This window comes from Carcharodon carcharias, assembly GCF_017639515.1.
Source record: "Carcharodon carcharias isolate sCarCar2 chromosome 37 unlocalized genomic scaffold, sCarCar2.pri SUPER_37_unloc_2, whole genome shotgun sequence".
NCBI classification, from domain to species: domain Eukaryota; kingdom Metazoa; phylum Chordata; class Chondrichthyes; order Lamniformes; family Lamnidae; genus Carcharodon; species Carcharodon carcharias.
Window position 1 is genome coordinate 1,232,377 of NW_024470767.1, and position 25,392 is coordinate 1,257,768.

General features: G+C 46.6%; 1 protein-coding gene across 2 annotated transcripts in view; it reads left to right on the top strand.

Moving 5' to 3' along the window:
- pola2 (polymerase (DNA directed), alpha 2) overlaps window positions 1-24,461 on the top strand; it is a 41,024-nt gene extending 16,563 nt beyond the window's left edge. Inside the window, exons 11-18 of one of the 2 annotated variants that reach the window (XM_041181988.1) lie at window positions 11-135; window positions 601-639; window positions 1,870-1,943; window positions 4,973-5,081; window positions 10,892-10,998; window positions 20,204-20,263; window positions 22,132-22,258; window positions 23,980-24,461. In XM_041181988.1, coding sequence (XP_041037922.1) covers window positions 11-135; window positions 601-639; window positions 1,870-1,943; window positions 4,973-5,081; window positions 10,892-10,998; window positions 20,204-20,263; window positions 22,132-22,258; window positions 23,980-24,129 — 791 coding nt within the window. In that variant the 3' untranslated portion in view covers window positions 24,130-24,461. The remainder of the gene's footprint in view (window positions 1-10; window positions 136-600; window positions 640-1,869; window positions 1,944-4,972; window positions 5,082-10,891; window positions 10,999-20,203; window positions 20,264-22,131; window positions 22,259-23,979) is intronic. The other variant, XM_041181989.1, reaches the window with a different exon arrangement.
- The last annotated feature ends 931 nt before the right edge of the window (window positions 24,462-25,392 follow it).

Here is a 25,392-nt window from a genome sequence, read left to right on the forward strand (position 1 = left end):
ATGTACCTAGGTCTGGAGCAGCAGATGGTTCTTGTGGCCTGTGGACCCTACACCACCTCGGACAGCATCACCTATGATCCCATGATGGATCTGATAGATGTTATCAACAGGGATCAACCAGACATCTGCATACTGGTATGTACCACCTTCAGCTCTGGCATAAACCTATCTATTCATGTCATATTACTTCTTGAGGTGCGCTTGGTTCTGATCGCTCTTAATTCTGTTCACACTTACTCTCTGTCACACTTTGCTGATAGCCTGTGCCATATTATCCTATAATTCACGGGGGATCGTCGGTAGGTAAGCTGTAATCTTTTACTAATCCTTCAGGAGGTTTCTGTCCCCTCAGTCAGTAAGTGTAAGGTCCAGACTGGCAAACAGAGTTCATGGGCTGCAGCACCCAAGCCTACCAGCTGAAACATAACAGTGCTACTATCACTCAGCAATAAAACCCTGAAATATAGGCTCTGCACTACATCAACCTTTCAATTAGATCCCGACCTGGACGTGTCTCTCACTCGCACTCTCTCCTGGGTGCTGGTTGTTTTGTACAGAAATGGCATTCATTTTCAATATTCCTTTCTGTCTCCCCTTCAGTTGGGACCATTTGTGGACAGCAAACATGAGCAGATTGAGGTAAGATCTTTTAGTTGTTGTTTAATCGTAAACCTCGTGTGATTTAGGGCAATTAGTAAAAGAACCGGGGGTGTAGGGAGGAGAATGTTTTTTTCACACAGCGAGTTGTTGTGTTCTGGAAGGCGGTGGAAGCAGATTCAAAAAGGGGAATGGGATAAATATTGAAAAGGAGAAATGTTGCAGGACTGTGGGTGAAAGAGCAGGGGGAGTGGGACTGATTGGATGGATCTTTCAAAGAGCTGGCACAGGAATGATGGGTTGAAAGGTGTCATTCTATGATTGCATTTTAAAGTGAATTGATGCTGCAACCTAGAACAACAGGGACTGGTGGTTGAACCTGGTGTCTGTGCAAGGGGAACTGAGACACCTTCCGGGCCATTCTTGCTTAATTCTAGTGGCTGGTTAGGAACAGGAGCTGGACATTCAGACATTGAGCTTACCCTGCCAAACTGTTTGTGTTGGCAGCTCCTTAACCCCAACTTCTCCCCCTCTCTATATATTTCTTACTTTTCCAAATGAATATGGTTCTATGATAGTACCTCTGGGTCAGTCTGTTCCTAATTCTTGCAACCCTTTGTGTGAAGAGGACTTTTCCCAGATTCGCTTTCAATTGGCTTTGCCCAAGTTCTCCAACTCTGCTCCCTTGCCACCAGAGTTTCAGCCCTGACTCATCCCTCCACTGTCGCTGGGTCAAATTCCTGTAACTTCCTCCCTAAGAACACTGTGGGTGTACCTACACCACAGGGACTGCAGCGGCTCAAGAAGGCAGCTCACCACCACCTACTTAAGGGGACAATTAGGGGTGGGCAATAAATGCTGGGCCCAGCCAGCGAAGCCCACATCCTGTAAATGAGAAGAAAGTAGGCAGGACTCACCTGTGAGCTAGAAAGGTCATGGGTTCATGTTGCGCTCCAGAGATATAAGCACGAAATGCAGGTCAGCACTTCCAGCGCATGATTGAAAGAGTGCTGCACTGTCCGAGGTGCCGTTTTAGTGCCTTTCAAATACCAGGATTCTGCCAACAAAGCCACAGCTGATCCCTGCAGTAACTGCACTTGGTATGAAGTAGCCAGGGACAGACCGTTGTGTTAAGCACAGGTTGGCTATAATATACATTTCCCTTCTTCCCCTTGGAGTAAACTGAGGTGAGAGTCTAGGTAAGAACCCAGCTGGCCTGAGTGCTCAGTAAGCTGTAGCAATTTTCACTGCTTTTAATGTTTTTCTTCCTAGAATTGCCAGCTGACAGTGACCTTCCAAGAGGTTTTTAAGCAATGTATGAAGGGAATCATCGAAGGGACAAGGGGGTATGTTTTTGTGCTGATCCACTTTCTATAATCATACTTCTGTTGGGCTCAAAGCATGGACTGAGATAGCTGAGGCAGCAGTGCACGTACTGAGATAGAAGTTAGAGGGGTGGGTAGTGGCTATGTTATTGTCCCTGAGCTTTGCTTTTGGTGCCTTAACCTCCAGCAAAAGCCATCAGCAATCCCCAGACCATGTGAGAAATCCCTGTATGTAGATTTTCTGTTTTGTCTGATGAGGGAGGAATGCGCTTTCTCTCTGTGGAGACGCACCCAATTTCCCTGCAGCATCAAGCAAGCTGACCGAAGTGTAGAAAGTCAATAAATATTCCTAACGCTGTGCCACTTCTGCAGGGCCACCCGTGCTGTTTGGGATTGCAGGCTATCTGGAGCTGAGTAGAAAGAGTTACAAGCCTCTTATGACAACACAACTTCCAACCAATCAATCAATCAATCAGGCTGGGTGATGGGTCACCAGGGAGCTGTGCAGGAGACTGCTTCCGGCTTTGACAAGAATCGGCTGTGTTGCCAGGCTTAGCAAATCTACACCAGAGGCCCCCACCCCTGGCCCCGGTGGCACAAGCAGTTCACATTCAGTAGGAGCAGGGTTGAATTTTGTTTGTGTGTATACATTCAACAGTAAAAAAGCAATGATACGCTGACCAGTGGTGGGGCTGCTGTGAGCTCTCTCTCGTGTGTGTGTCACTCTCTCGTGCTCTCTCTCTCTCTCGTCCTCGCGCTCTCTCTCTCTCGTCCTCGCGCTCTCTCTCTCGTCCTCGCGCTCTCTCTCTCGTCCTCGCGCTCTCTCTCTCGTCCTCGCGCTCTCTCTCTCGTCCTCGCGCTCTCTCTCGTCCTCGCGCTCTCTCTCGTCCTCGCGCTCTCTCCCGCCCTCGCTTGCTCTCTCTCTCGCTCTCCCGCCCTCGCTCGCTCTCTCTCTCGCTCTCCCGCCCTCGCTCGCTCTCTCTCTCTCTCTCCCGCCCTCGCTCGCTCTCTCTCTCTCTCTCTCCAGCCCTCGCTCGCTCTCTCTCTTTCTCTCTCCCGCCCTCGCTCTCTCTCTCTCTCTCTCTCTCTCTCTCTCTCTCTCTCCGGCCCTCGCTCTCTCTCTCTCTCTCTCTCTCTCCAGCCCTCGCTCTCTCTCTCTCTCTCTCTCCGGCCCTCGCTCGCTCTCCCTCTCTCTCTCTCTCTCTCGCCCTCGCTCGCTCTCTCTCTCTCTCTCTCTCTCTCTCTCTCTCTCTCCCGCCCTCGCTCGCTCTCTCTCTCTCTCTCCCGCCCTCGCTCGCTCTCTCTCTCTCTCTCTCTCTCCCGCCCTCGCTCGCTCTCTCTCTCCCGCTCTCTCTCTCTCTCTCTCCCTCCCTTGCTCGCTCACTCTCGGCCTCGTGCCCTCCTCTCCTCCTCCCCCTCCCTTTTACCGGTTTTCCTTGTGTGACCTGTAACCACAAGATTCTGGATAATATGGACTCTGTCCTCCACTCTGCCCCTTTCTATGACTCTGATTGTTAATTCCATGGCATTGTGTAGGTGGGGGTCTTCACAAGCCCATGTCCAACCATTCTGTTTTGCTGTTACACCATGAGGCTTCATTTAACCATTCTCCTTTTGGTTCTTTGCAAGATTCTTACCCTGACCTTGACTTCCATTCTCTCTGACTTTATGCCTGATGCAAACTTTGACAGAATAAGTAAACAATCTGTATGATGACTTGGCGGGACTCTGCCTTCCGGTTGTTCTCTCCTGCTCCATCGCACACACACAACCCTATGCAGTTGTCCCTATGCTGTCTTCCCACATCCCACGCCCAGTACAGAACCAAACTGATACCATTCGGGCCAAGTGAGTGGGCAACAGGATGTCAGAGGGAGTATCATGTGGGAAAGTGAGAGATTGTTCACTTTGACCGTAAGAATAGGCAAGCAGAGTACTTTTTTTTAAAAGAGTGAAATTTGTAAATGTTGATATTCCAAGAGATTTGGGTGTTCTCGTGCAAAGAGCACAAAGTTAGCATGCAGGTACAGCAAGCAATTAGGAAGGCAAATGACATATTGGCCTATATTGCAAGGGATTTATGGCAGGAATAAAGAAGCCTTACTATGATAGTGCAGGCTTTTGTGAGACCACACCCAGAATAAGTGTCGTTTTGGTCTCCATATTTAAGGATGCGTACACTTGCACTGGAAGTGGTAAAGCAGAGGTTCACTAGTTTGGTCCCTGGGCTGAAAGGGTTGCCCTCTGATGAGAGGCGAGTGACTTGGAGCTATGTTCTCTGGAGTTTGAAAGAATGAGTGATACACGATTCTGAAATGGGTTGGTAGGTTGGACAGTGAGAGATTGTTTCTGCTGCCCAGGGAATCTAAAACATGAGGGCACAGTCTCAGGGTAAGGGGCCGACCGTATAGGACTGAGATGAGAAATTTCTTCACTCAAAGAATATTGGCAATTCTCTACCCCAGAGGGATGTGGATGCTCGATTGTTGGATATATTTCAGGCTGGGACAGACAGAGTTTTGGTGCCTCAGGGAATTAAGGGATCTGGGGAACAGGTGGGAAAGTGGAGTTAAAGCCCAAGGTCAGCCATGGTCGTATTGAAAGGCAGAGCAGACCATACAAAGCATATGATCTGTTCCTGCTCCTGTTTCTTGTGTTGTTCTATGATCTGTTTGAGAAACCCATTTCCTGTACCAACCCAGGGTCACTATAGACCCCCTCCTCCTTGGTAAATTTGTCTCTCTTAATCTCACTACCTTTACCTGGGCATCAATTTTTGACTAATTGCATTTTGTTGTGATGCCTTCGAGTGATTTGTTATGTGAAACATTGTTGTATAGATACTAATTGTTGTCTCTTCAGTGCTACCGTGGGAAGTCTGTTTTCTTTAAGCTTTGTATTCTTGCAACAAAATCCTTCAGACATTGACAGCAATTTACAATGCAATATAACTTGCAGCATGTGGGCCCGAAATTGGGAGAATGTACAACCTAAACACAAACTCTGTCACAGGTGGCTCTGCCTCTTTAATTGTAAGTTTTCCTGTGCAGCTCAGGGTCTCACCTTGTGTTCGTGCCGTCACTGAGGGATGTTCATCACGACTTTGTGTATCCTCAGCCACCATTCCACTGTTTTGAGCCGCTCAAAGAAGACAAGGAGGTATTTTAACCTTTCATTCATCCTTCTCTGCATCTGTCTGAAACACTATTGCTTAAGTATCAGTTCTGAGCTTTATAATCTAAATCGTTCGTGGGATGTGGGGCGTTACTGACAAGACCGGCATTTATTGACTGTTTCCTGGTTACTCTGAAAGCAGTTTGATATAAACTTGGCCGTTTCAGAGGGCAGTTGCCTTGGTGTGGGACTGGACTGTTGGTGTAAGCCCAGACTGGGTAAGGACGATGGGTTTTCTTTATTGAACCGGTTGAGTTTTTAACCACGATCTTGACAGCTTCCCCGTCGTTTTTACTGATCCCAGCTTTTTTAAAATTCCAGCTCACCTTTTAATTAAATTCAAATCACCTAAAACAAAGTTGAACTCTGGTTCTCTGGAATTAACTAGCCCAGCGACGACATCATGACACTAACTGGATTGGTCCAGTATGTTTCATTAATGTTATTATGGACAAATGAGTTAGCCGGGGTGGGGTGGCTGGTTGGTGACAGAAACCCCCAAATATTGGTAATTCACAGGGCAATGACTTTGTGCCCCGTATGTTACTCCCAAAGTAAAAATGGAGCAACAGCAAACATTGAGCATGTTGAACATTGAACAGCCCCTACAGACTTGGACTCTGTTGTTCAAAGAAGTGAGTTTCTGGAAGAATGTTTATTGACCACCCAGAGAACTGGGATCTGGGGCTATGTTTTTCTCTAGCTCATTGTAGCTCCCCCCCCTGTGCCTCAAGCCCACCCAAAGGCCCAGCCTGGGTTTGCTCTGGAAAAGGCCTGGCTCGACATTCTGCGTTGTTTCCTCAGCGCTCTTTTATTTTTAAAAGTGCAGGCACTCGGGTGATAGCTGGTTCCGATAGTGAGTGTCTGCACCCAGTTAAAGTGTCTGCTCCACACCCCAATGTACCTGTGATGAGTACACTGACAATCCTCCCCTGCCCTCCGTGCGTGCACGCACCATAAAGCCCACCCTCCCACCCAATGCTCACAGTGAGATCATATGACAGAACCATTATTCCATGTATCTCTCAGGGCATTATTCAGCTCCTAAGGCTGTGTTCCACTACATTAATGTATAATATTGCCAATTGTCGTAAAAACCCATCTGATTCACTAATGTCCTTTAGGGAGGGGGATCTGCCGCCCTTACCTGGTCTGGCCTACATATGACTCCAGACCCACAGCAATGCGGTTGACTCTTAAATGCCCTCTGGAAAGCACTCGGTTCTCAAGGGCAATTGGGGAGGGGCAGTAAATGCTGGCCTAGCCAGCAACGCCCACACCCCCTGAGTGAATAAATAAACATATAAATGCAAGTTGCTGTGTGTTTCTTTCTCTTTCAGACAACAAAAACCTAATTACTATAAACAAACAAGATTTAACTATTTTGCGCCCAACCAATTAAACTAAATTAACAAAGAAGATATAAGGCTCTGGGATTAACAACCCACTTAACTAGATTTCCTCAGAGAGTGCTTGAGCAGTAGCCTTAAAGAGGCAGACAAGACGACGGGCGTAATGGTATTGTCGCTGGACTAGTATTCCAGTCACTCAGGGAATCCGGGTTCGAATCCCCAAGTCTGATGATGAAACTATTGTCTGTTGTAAAGACCCATCAGGTTCACTAATATGCTGTGCTTACCTGGTCTGGGCTACATGTGACTCCAGACCCACAGCAGTGTGGTTTACTCTTAAATGCCCTCTAAAATGGCTTAGCACGAGACACCCAGTGCAAAAGATAAGGCTGAAGCATTTGCTACAATCTTCAGCCAGAAGTGCTGAGTGGAAGGTAAGTGCTGAGCAGATCATCCATCTCAATCTCCTCAGCAAGACCCCAGTACGTCACAGATGCTAGTCTTCAGCCAATTCGATTCACTCCACGTGATATCAAGAAATGGCTGAAGGCACTGAATATTGCAAAGGTTATGGGCCCTGACAATATTCTGGCAATAGTACTGAAGACTTGTGCTCTAGAACTTGCTGCGCCCCTAGCCAAGCTGTTCCAGTACAGCTACAACACTGGCATCTACCACTGGTAATCGGGGGCACTCACCGCTGGTTGGATTCATACCCAGCACAAAGGAAGATGGTTATGGTTGTTGGAGGTCAGTCATCTCAGCTCCAGAACATCACTGCAGGAGTTTCTTGGAGGGGAACTTTCAGGTGGTGGTGTTCCCACCTCTCTACTGCCCTAGTTCTTCTAGGTGGTAGAGGTCGTAGGTTTGGAAGGTGCTGTCTGAGGAGCCTTGGTGAATTCCTGCAGTGCATCTTGTAGATGGTACGCACACTGCTGCTACTGTGCGTCGGTGGTGGAGGGAGTGAATGTTTGTGGATGGGGTGCCAATCAAGCGGGGCTGCTTTGTCCTGGATGGTGTCAAGCTTCTTGAGTGTTGTGGGAGCTGCACTCATCCAGGCAAGTGGGGAGTATTCCATCACACTCCTGACCTGTGCCTTGTAGATGGTGGACAGGCTTTGGGGAGTCAGGAAGTGAGTTACTCACCACAGGATTCCCAGCCTGTGGCCTGCTCTTGTAGCCACAGTATTTATATGGCTAGTCCAGTTCAGTTTCTGGTCAATGGTAACCTCCAGGATGTTGATAGTGGGGGATTCAGTGATGGTAATGCCATTGAACATCAAGGGGTGACGGTTGGATTGTCTCTTGTTGGAGATGGTCATTGCCTGGCACTTAATGCTACTTGCCACTTGTCAGCCCAAGCCTGGATATTGTCCAGGTCTTGTTGCGTTTGGACATGGACTGCTTCAGTATCTGAGGAGTTGTGAATGGTGCTGAACATTGTGCAATCATCAGCGAACATCCCCACTTCTGACCTTATGATGCAGCTGAAGATGGTTGGGCCAAGGACACCATCCTGACTTGGAAATATATCGGCCATCCCTTCACTGTCGCTGGGTCAAAATCCTGGAACTCCCTCCCTAACAGCACGGTGGGTGTACCTACACCACACAGACTGCAACGGTTCAAGAAGGCAGCTCACCACCACCTTCTGAAGGGGCAACTAGTGTTGGGCAATAAACGCTGGGCCCAGCCAGCGACACCCACATCCCATGAATAAATTTTTAAAAATTACCCGCAATAGCTGCAGCCATGTTTCCATTTGCAAAGCAAGGTCTCTCGAGCAGCAGTGAGATAATAACCAGTTCATTTGTTTCAGTGATGTTGGTTGAGTGATAACTATTGGCCCAAGGACATCGTGGACAATTCCCCCCAGGTTGTCTTCCAGATAGAGGTAGTAAAATCTGTTACTTTCATCTGAGAGGGCAGATAGGGCCACGGCCTTATGTCTCATATGAAAAATGAAACCTCCAAAGGTGTAGCCTCCCTCAGTACTGATCCTCCAGCGCCCCAGCCCCGCTACCCCCACCTCTCCAGCAGTCGGTCTGGATTTTGTGCTCAATTCTCTGCAGTGGAGTTTGAACCCATGATTTATTCTGATTTATTATCCTTGTGTTTTGGGGATAGGGTGATAATTGTCACCTTTGAATTATTTCTCTTAGCGCATTTTCTCCCTTCTACGTAGAGGAGGCTCCTGCTGCCATTTCAGGCATAAATTAATAATCCTGGAAATGAAAGGGGAAAATTTAATCACATGCAGCTTCCTTAAGGCTCGGTGATGCCAGGAACCTGTGTCTGTCCAGGAGGCTGGGCTGGGTTGAGCTGTCACTGGCTAATCCTAATGCCCAGGTCCATAACAGTGGAGCTTCAATCCACGTATCCAAATCAGATAGCGATTGAAGTTTTTCCCAGCTGATTTTCATTCATTTTTATCTCCTTTCCCCGTTCTATCAGCAGAGTGAGAGGCCTCCAGCTCCTGTCATCCTGGACCCGGATTTGACCCCAGGTTCCAGAGGTAAAAGGCCAGAGTCTGATGTATTGCCCATCCTCCCCTCTCATCTGTGTTCATTTAACTCCCTGGTGGTTGGCTCACAATAACACGGGGAGGAGAATGGGAGCATTGACCTCCATAAAATGAAACAGCTTGACAGTGGAAAGCAGGCTTTCCGATCAAGCAGGGTCCCATTTTAAAGATTTATTAGCAGGCTGACCCCTAATGCTATTCAGCACGAGAACCATTTTGTTATTCCTGTGGCAGCTGTAATTCTTCACTGGCTGCTGGTCAGCAGGATGTGGCCAGTTCCTTTCTCCTGCCTCACAAGATTTTTACCATTCCCACTCTGATCTCACATTAGATAGTGACCTGCTGCATTGTGTCCTGGTCACTCAATGGAAGCTGACCTGTGGTAATTTGCTGTGGCAGCCTGGCCAATTAAATTTAGGTTCCATTCATGATCTTCTAAGTTCTTGTACATCTAAGATGCAAACACGTAGCCCTCTCTTTCTCCCATTCCCTCCCCACCCCACTTTTAGATTAGGAATGCAAAAGTTGCCATTCAGCCCTTTATGTCTGTGCTGGCTCTGTGAAAAGACCTATCCTTTTAGTCACGCTCCCTCTGTTCTTTCCTCATGACTCTGAATGTTTTTTCTGTGTATTTATCCAATTCCCCTTTTGCAAACTCCTATTGAACCTGCTCCCACCGCCCTTCCAGGCAGCGCATTCCAGATTACAGCAACTCACTGTGTCAAGGATTTCATTGTGTTGCTTCCAATTCTTTTCCCTCCTTCACAACCTCTCCAAAGTCTTGACATCTATCCTGAAGTGTGGGGCCCGGAACTGAATAAACACACACACACACACAGCATCCTTGCACCATATGTTAAATTGAGGCTCGTTACATCGACTCCCAATCCTATTTTTGATGGGAGTAGATCAAATGCTAGTGTGGAGGATGCACTCCAGTATGGGCTGAATGGCCTATTTGATTGTTGTAATTTCAATGCAATACTGTTCCATGCCCATCAGTCTGTAGGAGGACGTGCATTTATATAGTACCTTCTGTACCTCAGCACTTGACAGCCAATGAAGTACTTTTGAAGTGTGGTCACTGTTGTAGAAAATGCAGCTACCAATTTGCGCACAGCAAGCTCCCACAAACAGCAAGGGGAAAATGACCCAGATAATCTACTTCTAGTGATGTTGATAACTATTGGCCAGGACACCGGTGAGAACTCCCCTACTCTTTTTATTGGAATAGTGCTAAGAATCTCTTATCTCCACCTGACAGTGCAGATAGGATTTAACATTCTCTTTGGAAAGTTGGCACGTTCAACAGTGCTCCCTTGGCGCTGACCCCCTGACAGTATTGCATTCCCTCAGCGCCAACCCTCCAACAGTGCGATGCTCACCCAACGCTGCCCCCGACAGTGCAGTGCTGGCCCGGAGTCCAAGCCTGAATATTTTGTGCTCAAGCCTCCGTTGTGGAACCTGAACCCACAACCTTTTTGACTCCAGCGAGAGAGCTACTCTCTGAGCCACAGCTGACACTGTGTTGTGCCGTGTGCTCAATTTCTGTACATACTATTCAAGATAAATAACTTCCAAACTTTTCACTGGTCTGAGGGCCTGTGCCATAGTTCCAGATCTAAAGATGATTGCATGAGAGGATAACAGAATATTGATGTCGGCTGGGGAGGAGGATTAAAAGGAGGAAATCTCTGTTTGAGAGATTGAAATACAAGGGTCCTTATTTGTCCCTCCCGCCATCCGGACTTGAAGATAAATCATGACTAATAGATGAGATGCCAGAGGGGGCCTAGTGCCTGCAGAACTGTACCTCATATTGGGAGCTGGTACCTTGAAGACAGGAGGGGATAATAATGAGACAACGAGAGGAGCAGAAAAGATCTTGATCCATCCTGTGTGTTTGCCTCTTTTTGACAGCGTGTCCATTTTGTCTCTGATCCCTGCACACTGAATATCAATGGCGTGGTCTTTGGAGTAACATCGACTGATGTTCTCTTTCATATGGGCACGGAGGAGATTAACAGGTACGTGGGCAGCGAGTTGCATTATTTAGATAGAAGCTGGAAATGTGACACCAAATCCCATGAAATTTCTTTAACTGCTTAGAAAATTCTCATGTCTTTGTTCCTCCAGACTTGACCCTTCCAATGCTCTCTTGATCAGCTTCCCATCTTGCAAGCTAAATAAACTTGAGCTCATCCAAAACTCTGCTACCTGTTCCTAACTTGCACTAAGTCGCGTTCACCCATCACCCTCCTGTGCTTACTAACCTGCATTGACCCCCAGTCCAGCAACACCTCAATTTTAAAATTCTCATCCTTGTTTCCTTGGTCTCACCCTCTCCCCTTCTCTGTAATCTTGACCAGCTCCACAACCCTCTGGGATCTCTGCACTCCTCTAATTCTCACCTCTTGCATATCCTAATTGTCATTATTCCATCACTGATGGCTGTGCCTTCAGCCGTCTAGGTCCCATTACCTGGAATTCCATTCCTAATCCTCTCTCCTCTCTTTAAGATGTTCCTCAAAACTCCAGTCTTTAAGCAAAATTTTGGTCACGTTCTTTAACTTAGTGTCAAACTTTGTCTAACGTTGCTCATTTGAAGGGCTTCTGTTATAACCATTATTAAGGAGGTTATAGCTGGGCACTTGGAAGAGCTCAAGGCAATTGGGAAGAGTCAGCATGGTTTTGTGAAAGAAAAATCATGTTTAACCAATTTTATTGGAGTTTTTTGAAGGAGTAACATGCGTAGTGATTAAAGGGGAGCCTGTAGACACACTGCACTTGGACTTCCAGAAGGCCTTTGATAAGGTGCCACATCAAAGATTATTACGGAAAGTAAAAGCGCGTGGTGAAGGGGGTAACATATTAACATGATAGAAGACTGGCTGGCAGAAAGCAGAGAGTATGAATAAATTGGTCTTTTTCTGATTGGCAGGATGTGACGAGTGGAGTCCCAAAGGGGTCTGTACTGGGGTCTCAACTTTTTACGATTTACATCAATGACTTAGATGAGGGGAGTGAAGACACGGTAGATAAATTTGCAAATGACACGAAAATAGGTAGGAAAGTATGTTGTGAAGAGGACATGGGGAGATTTCAGATGGATATAGATAGGTTGAGTGAATGGGCAAAGATCTGGCAAATGGAGTTTAATGTGGGAAAATGTGAAGTTGTTCACTTTGGCAGGAAGAACAAAAAAGCAGAGTATTACTTAAATGGAGAACCGCTGCACAATTCTGAGGTGCAGAGGGATCTGGGTGTTCTAGTATGAGTCACACAAAGTTAGTATGCAGGTACAGCAAGTAATTAAGAAAGCTAATGGAACGCTATCTTTTATTACGAGAGGGGTTGAACATAAAAGTGAGGATGTTATGCTTCAGTTATACAGGATATTGGTGAGACTGCACCTCGAATACTGTGTGCAGTTTTGGTGTCCTTATTTAAGGGAGGATGCAAATGCATTGGAGGCGACTCAAAGGAGGTTTTACTAGATTGATACCTGGAATGAGTGGGTTGTCTTATGAGGAAAGGTTGGACAGACTGGGCTTGTTTCCTGGAGTTTAGGAGAGTGAGGAGTGATTGGATTGTAGTATACAAGACCCTGAACAGTCTCGACAAGGTGGATGTGGAAAGGATGTTTCCTCTTGTGGGTGAGTCCAGAACTAGGGGCCACTGTTTTAAAATTAGGGGTTGCCCTTTTAGGACAGAGATGGGGAGAATTTTTTTCTCTGAGGGTTGTGCAACTTTGGAACTCTGCCTCAGAAGGTGGTGGAGGCGGGTCATTGAATATTTTTAAGGCAGAGGTAGTTGGATTCTTGTTAGACAGGGGAATCAAAGGTTGTCGGGATTAGCTGGGATTGTGGAAATTGAAGCACAAGATGATCAGCCATGATCTTATTGAATGGTAGAGCAGGCTTGAGGGGTCAAATGGTCTACCCCTGTTCCTATTTCTTACATTATGTTGAAAATGCTGTATAAATGCAAGTTGTTGATTAGTGGCAGAACAGCCTGATTGCCTTGGAGTTGGAGAGAGAGTTCAGTGGTAAGTACATACTGCTCTTGGCGTGTAGTAAGTGGAGCATTTGGTCAAAGAGCAGGTTAATGTTAGAAATTCTATTTCCTCTGGTCAGGAGTCATTGACGAGGGCTTATCAATTCGATAAGAGAGAAATTTCTTTGCACAAAGGGGTTTTGGAACATGTAAATTTTTGCCACAGGAGGGCATGTTTGAGGCAGGGATTGTAGCATCTTTTCAAGGTAATTTAGATGAATATTTGAAGCAGATAAAGAAAGATCTATGGAGTGAGAGCAGGATGATGGGTGTGGTTTTGGATTGCTCCAGCTAAGTGCTGGCATCGATAAGATGGGCTGAGTGGCTTTCCCCTTTACTGTAAATTTCTTTATAGGTATTTCTCAATATAAGCAATCTAGTAAACTGTTACCCATGGTCAGTTGGTGAATACAAAGCTTTTTGCATACAGGGGTGACGATAGTGTTGAGGGAACCCTTCAGAAACCCACTCCACACTGCCACCTCATGGTGAGAATCTGCAGCTGCTTTGTGACACTTCACATAAGAAAATGGAATGGGCATTATTGACATAGCAAGTTAATATGGTATAGTTTGGATCAGCATTGTGATTAAAAATCATGAAGAAGTAAATAAAGCTTGATGCCCTTACGTGCAAGTGTGTGTGTGTGTGTATTTCAGAATAAAGGAAGAAACGTACAATTTAATCAGACCCCAGATCTATTACAGTATCCTACTCAGAGTAATCAAGAAGTCTGGTCAGGCAGGATATTTTCCTTCTGAGTCCATGTTGGCTGCAGTTTACTATTCAGAGTCCCTCTCCCTCTATTTAACATCTGGGTAAGTTATGACAGTCATTAAACCAAAATTGGCTAAAGTATTTTTTGGGGAAGTTGCCATTTTGGCAGCTTGTGTTTTCCAATGCCTATGATGCTGCTGTAGAGCACTGTGGCTGTGCAGCCCTCTCCTGTTTACCACATTCCTGTGCCCTGTCTTCATCTGTTTATAGAGATGAAACGTGGATACTGCAGCTGTTTAATATCTGGTTTATCGGTGCTAGTAGGGAATACCATTAAAAGGTTAACCTTGTAGCGTGTGTAACCAGGGCTGGATTTGTTTTAAAATGAAGAAATTAGTATTCTTAACGCAGGTTTCTTGTGGGAGAGCAACAAGTCAGACGGAGTAACTCTTTTAAAATCTGAAGCATGTGAGGAATGTCTCAGAATAGTGAGGTTTAATTTGTTAGGGCGAATTGAAGTTAGCAGCATTTTGTTCACATTTCTAGCCCTGTGCTCTCCCGAAGGTGCTCACTGTCGGTGGATTAAAGCTCGATGGATATTGGCTATCCACTGTGACTGAGTGACCAGACTCGATGCGTGAGGCTGGGTGTTGAGTGTCAGCAGCAGGCTCTTGCTTTTTTGAGGAGGTGGAAAGCAATCCTTCCCTCTCCTCGTGTGCACAGTTCATCCTGCTCACATACCTTTCCAGCAGGGGCATCGAGGAAGGCAAGTTGAGTGTGGGATCCCCTGGCTGATTTCCCTCCTTTCTCCACCCCCCCCCCCTCCAATCTCAGGGCACAAACTCTCACTCCTGAAAACCTCTGGTATAAATGTAGCTTCAGGACCCCATGAATAAAAGGTGTTTGGACACCCTAGCTATTGGACCCACTTATTGGATTTAATCTTCAGAAGCTCAGTAAGGGGAAGGTAAACAAGCCACCATTAATAAATGACAAGACAATGATGCCATCTGAATTCTGAGATTAGACTGCAACAATCACTTCCCTGTCCTAATGTTTAATAGACAGGGGAGGTCTTTTACACTCTGCACCTTCAGTCACTGTCAGTGGCGGGATTTAGTTTTTCAGCTGCCTGCACTGCTCCCAATCTGTGAGGGCCCATACTGTGAGCCACAGATGTGATGTTCCAGCTCCATTCAGCCAGTGTGCAGTCTCCACTCAGACATATTTTGCAGCCAGGGTTGCTTGGTGGTGAGAGCAACTCCTGTCTGATTGTCCCTTTCCTAGTTCAGGGTGCAGAGATCAACTGCCACCCTTGGCTGACATGAGTTAACCAGAGACTGAATCTGGGACCTTACTGTAGTAAAGTTTAGTAACAAAAAACACATTACAATATAGTAATTTTTTTAGTAACCTTACAGTCCAACTGCATCACTCAATCTGTAAGTAACCCAACCTAGAGTTTCACGGAGAGTGGCTGGAGAATTCTTAACGGTTTTGGTTCAGAAATAATCGAGTTTGTAAACCCTCCTGCTTGTTGACTTTCTACCTTGTTTGCCCCTCTCCAGTGTTTGTGTAAAATAGCTTTTGCTGTAATGTCAAACTGTCCCAAATTATCAAAAAAAGAATCAGGAAAGTAACAAGAATATGATCGGAACCAGATGCAGAAAGAGCTGAGCTGCCACCACAACATGACTAATGTTGAGAGCCTGCCAATTCCAGCCTGTCCTTTCCAATCTGCAGTAAGCTTATAATTGATGGTGTTGTGAGTGTGGTAAATACATCGCATTGACAAAACCCTTGGGCTCTTCAGTGGGCTTGTTTGTTTCCAGCCTCCTATTGACAGTTTAATGTTGCTGAAAGAAAGCAGAGATGAGCAGTAGGATGATCCTCTTGTGATTAAAAGTTACAGTGGAGCCTGCGACTGGCATTCTAGACAAGCCGATGCTGTTGTGGTGAGGAGGGTGTGGGGGTTGGGTGGGGGTCATCAGTATCTGCTAGCTGACTTCCCAGAAAGTCTAGGATCTGCAGATCAGTGATTGAGTTCAGCTGCTTTTAAGGGTGGGGAAGCGGCTTCGAGCAGGTCCTGGGGTCAGGTTAATTGTTGGCGAGGTTATGCTGAGTGCGTGTAAACCTTCACCTTCCCACGACAGTAGAACTGAACCTCCAATTGACTGGAGAGAAAAGCTTGATTTCCTTTCGCTCACTTTTCTTAGTGTCAGAGTACTAAAAAAAGTGTGACATCTGGAAGCAGGAGATCACCAGATCTGAGCCTGTCCTTGTCAGATGTCCCAGCTTCCAACACCGGTCACTGGAGTAGTCGTCAGTAGTAGGAGTTCAGACTGTTCTCCACAACAAGCACCCACCGTCTCCAACTTGCAGTTTACCTCTGCCTCATACCTTGCCTGCAGCCAAGGGTCACCTGTGCTGCTCATAGTGCCTTTGCTGCTGCAGTTCAGATCAGATAACCCACCACAAAACTGGCCCCTGAAGCTCAGGAGAGCACTTTCCTTTAATTCATTATTCAAGTTGCAAGAGTTCAGATTATATTTACCAAGGGAGGAGCAGGAAGGGGAAGGAATACTATTCCTGCACATCTCCCAAGTGAACTCGATGAATATAATCCCACTGAGAAACACCCTACAGTAAAGGAATGAAACCTAATTAAGAGCTCTCGGCCCACCCGTGATGGGGTCTCCCTGCAGAGTGTTTTTTTCTTTTCAACTGGGGGCAGTATTCCGTTCACCAGAATGTAAAATGGCTCTGACTGTGGATGGGAACGTCTGAAAGGAGGGACAAACACATTACGCTGAGCCCTTGTGTAATTATTCTAATTATCTTCCCATCTTGCAATCCCAGATTTCAAGAAATTCTAAACCCTTCTTGTTGGGAGCAATCGAGCAACACATAAGACCATAACCATAAAACATAGGAGCAGAAATTAGGCCAATCGGCCCATCGAGTCTGCTCTGCCATTCAATCATGGCTGATAAGTTTCTCAACCCCATTCTCCCGCCTTCTCCCCGTAACCTTTGATCCCCTTACCAATCAAGAACCTATTTATCTCGGTCTTAAATACACTCAATGACCTGGCCTCCACAGCCTTCTGTGGCAATGAATTCCATAGATTCACCACTCTCTGGCTAAAGAAGTTTCTCCTGATCCCTGTCCTAAAAGGTCTTCCTTTTACTCTGAAGCTGTGCCCTCGGGTCCTAATCTCTCCTACTAATGGAAACATCTTCCCCACGTCCACTCTATCCAGGCCTTTCAGTATTCTGTAAGTTTCAATCTGATCCCCCCTCATCCTTCTAAACTCCATCGAGTATAGACCCAGAGCCCTCAAACATTCCTCATTTGTTAAGCCTTTCATTCCTGGGATCGTTCTCGTGAACCTCCTCTGGACCCTCTCCAGGGCCAGAACATCCTTCCTGAGATACGGGGCCCAAAATTGCTCACAATATTCTAAATGTGGTCTGACCTGAGCCTTATAAAACCTCAGCAGCACATCCCTGTTTTTATATTCTAGTCCTCTCGAAATAAATGCCAACATTGCATTTGCCTTCCTAACTACCAACTCAACCTGCAAGTTAACCTTAAGAGAATCCTGGACTAGGACTCCCAAGTCCCTTTTGCTCTCCAGATTTCTGAATTCTCTCCCCATGTAGAAAATAGTCTATGCCTCTATTCTTCCTACCAAAGTGTTTGACCTCACTCTTCCCTACGTTGTATTCCATCTGCCACTTCTTTGCCCATTTGCTAACCTGTCCAAATCCTTCTGCAGCCTCCCTGCCTCCTCAATACTACCTGTCCTTCTACCTATCTTTGTACATGATTGAAAGAAGAGCAATGGGGAGTCTTCCCCGGTGCCTGGGGCCAATATTTATCCTTCAACCAACATCACTAAAAACACACAATCTGGCCATTATCAGTTGCTGTTTATGGGAGCTTGCTATTCATACATGTCCTACATTGCAACTGTGATTACACTCCAGAACAGTACTTCAGTGGCTGTAAAGTACTTTTGGACAAAATTGTGGAAGATGCTACAGAAATCCATCTCTGTCTCTTTGTTGTTCAATTCTCTATTGTATCCATTTCCCTTCTCAGCAAATATCAATCCAGGTTTCTTTTAAAGAAGTCTGTTTTGTGCTGTCTGTCTGGACAGAGTGAGGGATCCACCCTTGACCTCCCTGCTGGTAGCTTGTCTGTGTGGAGACAGGGTGAGGGATCTGCCCATGATCTCTACTTTGACCTTCTGTTGGTAGCCTGTCTCTGTGGAGACAGGGTGAGGGATCTGCCTGTAATCTCTACTTCGGCCTCCTGCTGGTAGCCTGTCTCTATGGAGACAGGGTGAGGAACCCACCCATGACCTCTGTCTCGACCTCCCTGCTGGTAGCCTGTCTCACAGGGTGAGGGACCCACCCATGACCTCTGTCTTGACTTCCCTGCTGGTAGCCTGTCTCTATGGAGACAGGGTGAGGGACCCACCCATGACCTCTGTCTCGACCTCCCTGCTGGTAGCCTGTCTCTATAGAGACAGGGTGAGGGATTGGCTGTGATAGAGAAAAAGACTTGGATTTACACCACACCTTTCAACAGCTCAGGATGTCCCAATGCCATTGAAGTGCTTTTCAGGTATAATAACTGTTGTAATGTAGGAAATGCAGTAGCCAATTTGCGCACAGCGCGATCTCACAAACAGCAATGTGATAACCCAGATCGCCTGTTTTTAGTGGCGTTGATTGGGGGATAAAACTCCCCTGCTCTTCCAATAGTAGGATCTCTTCCCTGAAAGGACAGGCAAAGCCTCGGGTAAACATCTCAGCCAAAAGAAAAGAGTGCATCTCCAGCAGCGCAGTACTCCCTCCACACTGCACTGGGAGTGTCAATCTGGATTATGGGGTTCAAGTGGGGCTTGAACCCATGCCTTTCTGACTCACTGGCACCCAGTGAGCTGTGATGGACTTGAATCTCTCGCTCTTTTTTCTCTCTTTCTCTCTGTCCTCTTCCGCCTCTTCTCTCTTTCTCCCCCTCTTCTCTCTTTCCCCCAGCTGACAGGCAAGGCAGCTTCCCTCAGTGCCCAAGATTGGCTTGTAGTACCAGGAATAGCTCCTGGGATCCTGTGCTCGGTATGGATGAGGGTAACACCCTTTTACCCATGGCCATCTGTGCCGCTCCACTACAGTTGAAGCCAGGAAAATTAGATTTCTCATTTTCCGGTCTCCCTCACAGCTGGAAACCTTGGAACAGTACAACGTGTGCTGAAATAATCCAATTGTGAAAAATTCCAGGATCTTCGAATTGTGCTGATGACATTTCTGGCATGTGTTATCTCAAGTAACAAGCTTCCTGAGTAGCTATTCCTGGAGAGGTGGCCCCATCCATCCTCAAGCAGTTGCTTCCTGTATCTAGGCTGGGGATCGGCCGAATTATTCGGTCAGCTTCAAGTTGCAAAGCCTCGCCTTTGCGGAATCCATTAGGTGTAAAATGAACAAGCCTGCCTTTGCTGTTCCTCACGCTATGTGTCTCCGAAATGGAGATAGCCCAGCTGTCCAAAGCAGATGTGTCGTGTAGACTTGTCCTCCAACAATCTAGATTTGTGCCAAATGGCAGTGAAGCCTCCTGTTGAGTTGAAAGACACGGTATCTTATCGAGCCTCTCGAAGACCTCAGATCACTTCACAATCTAGTTCATTCGCTTGGGGTGCAGTGACTGTTATACAGAAAGGCTGAACAGACTGGGACTCTTTTTTTTTCCCTAGAAAAGAAAATCTGTAAAATGATGAAGGGTGTTTTGATAGGTCGACATAAAGATGTTTTCGCTTGTGGGGGAGACTAGGACTAGGGCCCATCGATATAAGACCGTCACTAATAAATCCAATGGGGAATTCAGGAGAAACTTCTTTACCCAGAGAGCGGGGAGAATGTGGAACTCGCTCCCACACAGAGTGGTTGAGGTGAATAGTATTGATACATTTTAAGGGAGAAGCTGGATAAACACATAGGTGAGAAGGTTAGAACAGGTTATAGAGATTATAGATGTGATAAAAGGCTTGAGACTTTTAATGTAACCAAGGTCCTCAGTGAGGAATCCATTGTCTGCTTTCAAGAGTTATGAGAGAGTCCGTTTGGAAGATTGCTGCCAATGGGTATGGGACTTCACTAGCAGTGAAACTGGATGATAGAAGAATGTTTTTCACAGAGGGCGAAAGCTTGGAATACTTTATAAATGCCTATAAGCATTATTTAAAAGGAAACTGCATCTGTATTTGATTAGAATGTAAAAGGATACAGAAAATGTGATTGGAGTTGGCAGTTCCATTAAAGAGCCAGCACTAGTGCTGGATGTTTCCTGGCCCTCACATTTGTTCTTTGAGGTTAAGTTGTGTTTCTGTGTTTATAAACGGGCGGAGCCATTGACTCATTCACCTAGTAACATTGTGCATCTTTCCATCTTCAGCCCCCCGGGTGGGTCAGACCGATTTACAAGAATCCTCAAGCACATTCTGACCCAGCGAAGGTGAGGAAAAGCATTTTCAGCCTCCCCCAATTTGGTGAAGATACTGACTGTTGTTGGAGCTCCGTAATCCCCTGCCCTCCACTACCGGACCCAAATACCCAGAAAGTATGGGCTCCTCCTGCTCCGACACTCCCACACCTGTCATGGGTCACGTGCTATTAGGAGAATGGGAATCACGTGGATCAGAACATTGTATCTCTTCTGCTGTCAGCCTGGCTTATTATACAGGACAAGGGCACTGTTAGCCTGAGTAAGGATATAACCTCGAGCACTAATGAGATAACCTTTGTCCTCTTTCACTCTACCCCCTCGTGAGTTTTTCTGAGTTTTTGGAAGGGTTGATTGAACTTCCATTAGAGTGGCACAGAAGCTAATGGTAGTGCTGCAAATTTTACCTTTCCAGAGAATTGCTAATTCCATGCAGGGATGTGGGAATGCCATCAGCCCTGAGTTCCCCTCCGAGTCACCTATACAACTTCCCGACTTGGGCATGTTTCAGTCTTTCCTCTGTTGACACTGGATCAAAATCCTGCAGCTCCTGACCTAACAGCAAAGTGGGATAAGTTCACCACATAGACTGCAGTGATTCGAAAAGAAGGCGGTTCTCTGCCATCCTCACAAGGGGCAACTAGGGGGTGGGCAATAAATACCAACCACGGCCATATCTCGCCATGCCATAAAAATGAATTTTTTAAAAAAGTTAGTGCCCTGTGCCCAACCATCTTCAGCTGCTTCATCAGTGACCTTCCTTCCATCATAAGGTCAGAAGTGGGGATGTTCGCACAATGTTCAGTACCATTCGCGACTCCTCAGCTACTGAAGAAGTCCATGTCCAAATGCAGCAAGACCTGGACAATATTCAGTCTTGTATGGTGTGAATGTTACTTTCTACTTATCAGCCCAAGTGCCAATGACCATCTCCAACAAGAGAGAATCCTACCATCACCCCTTGATGTTTAATGGCATTACCATCACTGAATCCCCCACTATCAACATCCTGGGGGTTACCATTGACCAGAAACTGAACTGGATTAGCCATATAAATACTGTGGCTACAAGAGCAGGTCAGAGGCTGGGAATCCTGTGACAAGTAACTTCACTCCTGACTCCCCAAAGCCTGTCCACCATCTACAAGGCACAAGTCAGGAGTGTGATGGAATACTCCCCACTTGCCATGATGAGCTCAGCTCCAACAACACTCAAGAAGCTTGACACCGTACAGGACAAAGCAGCCCCGCTTGATTGGCACCCCATCCACAAACATTCACTCCCTCCACCACCGACGCACAGTAGCAGCAGTGTGTGTACCATCTACAAGATGCACTGCAGGATTTCACCAAGGCTCCTTCGACAGCACCTTCCAAACTCATGACCACTACCACCTAGAAGGACTAGGGCAGCAGATAGGTGGAAACACCATCACCAGGAAGTTCCCCTCCAAGTCACTCACCATCCTGACTTGGAAATATATCGGCCGTTCCGTCACTGTCGCTTGGTCAACATCCTGGAACTCCCTCCCTAACAGCACGGTGGGTGTACCTACGCCACAGGGACTGCAGCGGCTCAAGAAGGCAGCTCACCACCACCTTCTCAAGGGCAACGAGGGATGGGCAATAAATGCTGGGCCCAGCCAGCAAAGCCCAAATCCTGTGAATGAATTTTTAAGAAATGAAATAAAAAGAAAGACTGAGGATTTTACATATTACCTTCTAGCCTGAGCACCTCATTGATGAACAAGGGATTGTATTTGCCTACTAGCCCAGGGGAAGGATGTGGTGGAGGCTTGAATTTATGCTTATTGAAGGATGCTGGATGTTTAGCTAATGACTTATTCTTCTCTCCCACTCCCTGCCCTCCCACTTCCTCAGTTACTATCCTCTCTACCCACCTGCAGAGGAGATGAACATAGATTATGAGTGCTTCCAGCTGTATGCACAGATCCCCGTAACTCCTGATGTTTTAATTGTACCCTCTGAGCTGCGCTATTTCATTAAGGTGAGTAAAATCTGTCTGAGTAACCTGTAACTATCGGCATGTGACAGTTGTCGATCCGCTAATGACTGCGAGTGTCTTCGGTGCAGTTTGATCTTTATACTGCTGCTAAAATAGAAGCAGCAGGGAGATGCAATTAACTATTCACTGACCTTTTACCTCTTCAAAGCCACCCTGATATTCTGCTGACCGGCTTTATGCGGCATGGCTTTAGTTAGTTTTAGCAAGTTCCCAGCAGACAAGGATACACAGCATGTGAGTGCCTTTAATTAAGCAATCCCACACCAAGAAACAATTTACCGGTGGCTCGAAGGGTGTTGCATGTGTTCAATAGGAACCATTGAGGTTCCGATAAAAGAAAGGGAAGTTTTAATCGGTTTGGAAGCCCCTCAATATATTTGATCTCATCGTGCTAGCTGAGTTTCCAACCAATTAAAACAGCTATCTGCTTAACTTCGGTAGTTACAATTACTTGGCTGTGACTATTCAGAGCAGAAGGGTTAAAGACATAGACCAGCTTGGCAATGCAGCATCGGACCTTAGTGTCATGGGCGACCTGCCCATATCTCAGAGTCTTATAAAACAAAGAAACATTTATATTTCTACAGTGCCTTTCACAGCCTCAGAGTATCCCAAAGGACTTTACAATAAATGAGGTCCTTTCTGGCTGTGTAATCACTATTGTAATGTTGAAGACGCAGTCGTCAATTTGTATGCAGAGGTCACAAGGGAGCAGCCCCTGCTCTTTTTCAAAAAGTGGCTGTAGGACCTATTTTGCCCATCTGAGAGGGCAGACAAGACCTCTGGGTTAACGTTTCATCTGATAGGCACTCCCTCGGCACTGACCCTGCGGCAGCGCGGAGCTCCCTTGGCACTGACCCTGCGGCAGCGCAGAGCTCCCTCGGCACTGACCCTGTGGCAGCGCGGCGCTCCCTCGGCACTGACCCTGCGGCATCGCAGCGCTCCCTCGGCACTGACCCTGCGGCATCGCAGCGCTCCCTCGGCACTGACCCTGCGGCATCATGGCGCTCCCTTGGCACTGACCCTGCGGCAGCGCGGCGCTTCCTCGGCACTGACCCTGCGGCAGCGCGGCGCTCCCTCGGCACCGACCCCGCGGCGCTCCCTCAGCGCCAACCCTGCGGCAACGCTGTGCTCCCTCAGTACTGCACTGGCCATGTCAGCCTAGATTATGTGGCTTGAGTCTCTGGAGAGGGTCCTGAAACTGACTTTCTGATTCAGGGACAAGAGTGCTACCAGCTACACTCAACCTTGGCTGTGGATGTTTACCACTAATTGTGCCAACCCTACCCCATGGTGAACCCATAACCACTCCCATGTCAGGCTTTACTCACGATCCCTGTTTTTGTAAACTTGTGCGTCCATCTGAGTACAGCTGTTGTTTTAGTTGACCTGGAAACTTGTATCTTTTTCCTTGCTTCCATACATGTAAACGTGTTTGAATATTAACAGCTGTCAGTGTAGGGGATAGCCTTAAAGGTACAGTGGCGGTGTGGGTCAGATCATCCTTGGAAGAGGCTTGACCTCTGCTCCAACAATCATCGCCTCGTTTTGCAGGAGGGCTTGTTTTGTGTTTTATCCTAGCTTGGGCGTCAGGAAGAAATGAAGGGAATATTCTCCATGGGAAACATTGATTCGCTGGGCTGGAGGGAGATGCTAACTGAGAACGCAGTGTGTTAATCTCTGGTGCTTTATCCCAACATCAGGATGTCCTGGGGTGCATCTGCATCAATCCTGGGAGGTTAACCAAAGGTCAGGTTGGTGGGACCTACGGACGCCTGCTTCTACAGAAATGGAATAGCAAGGAGGCACATCGACAGACTCCCTGCATGGCTACACAAGTGGTGAAAATCTGATCCTCCCAAGGCACGTGGACTCTCGCATCCTATGGTCCTGAATGTGGACGACCCAGGGTGCGTACGGACAGTCAGGCATGCCTTACTGAGAGGCAGCTTACTCGGTTGGGGATTGCTATTGAGATTCCTCTCTGTGCCCTTCTGGCAACACACAGCAAATTCGTTTGAGATCAAACAGGTACTTCAGGTGCCTGACGCAAAGTACTTGTTCAAACAAGACTACATCAGCCCTACACAGTTTTTTTTCTCTCTCTCTCTCTCTCTTTTTGTTCCTCCTGTTCGTAATGTAGAGCACCAGGGTTTAATTATGTAAATAAAATGATTTGATTGTTCCTATTTTTCTACTTCTGGTTCCAGGAGAGCTTAAGTTTTAATTTAGTGAGTCAAGTGGTGAGCTCATGTCTCTTGCAAGGAACACCTTGCTGTCGGTTCCCAAGGAGTGTAAGAGAAAATAGCTGCTCTCAACAGGTACCTCCTGTCATCTAGAGTGGCATCCATGTTGAAGCTAGAGAAATCTAACCAACAGCTGCAACTTGCTTTTACGCAGTACCTTTAACATTGTAATCAGACAAAATTTGACACCGAGACACAAGTTCTGGGATGTAATTTCTAATTACTGCTGTAGGAAGTCACCTGATAGCCCCTGTGAACAAATAAACATAAACAGAAGCACAGACTGATGGCTCATCGCCATGTCCCAGCGTTATAAGACAGGATCATGCTGGTAATCCCCTCTGCTCCGCTAACCTCTGCTTCTGAGTAGGAGGGCCACCCTGACCAAGAGAGAGGGTGGGAGTAATGCCCTGGGTTGCTATTAGATCAAGCAACTGATAGCAAATTAACAAATAAACATTGGCAAATTAACCAGTTCTCTGGTCTGTAGAAGGTATAAGGCACCAAGATGCTATTGAATGCATCACCGATGTGTAAGGGTGCATCAATTGATGGTCCGGCACTAGATTCACACAGCATTCCTATTAGAAGTTAGATTTATCTACAGTCTTATCCCATCTGCAGGACATCCCAAAGTACATGGATTACTTTGAAGTAAGTTACTATCATACAAGGAAATAGAGTAACAATCTGAACATGAGAAATGATTAGTCAGTGAATTTTTGGTGGTGTTGGTTAAGGGCATCAGGAGAATTCTGTACTCTTCCAATAGCGCTGTTAGATTTTTATCATCTACCTGAGTAGTTAGAAGGATCTTCTGTGTAGATTTATCTGTAAACTGGCATATTCGACTGTGCAACCCTCCCTGCT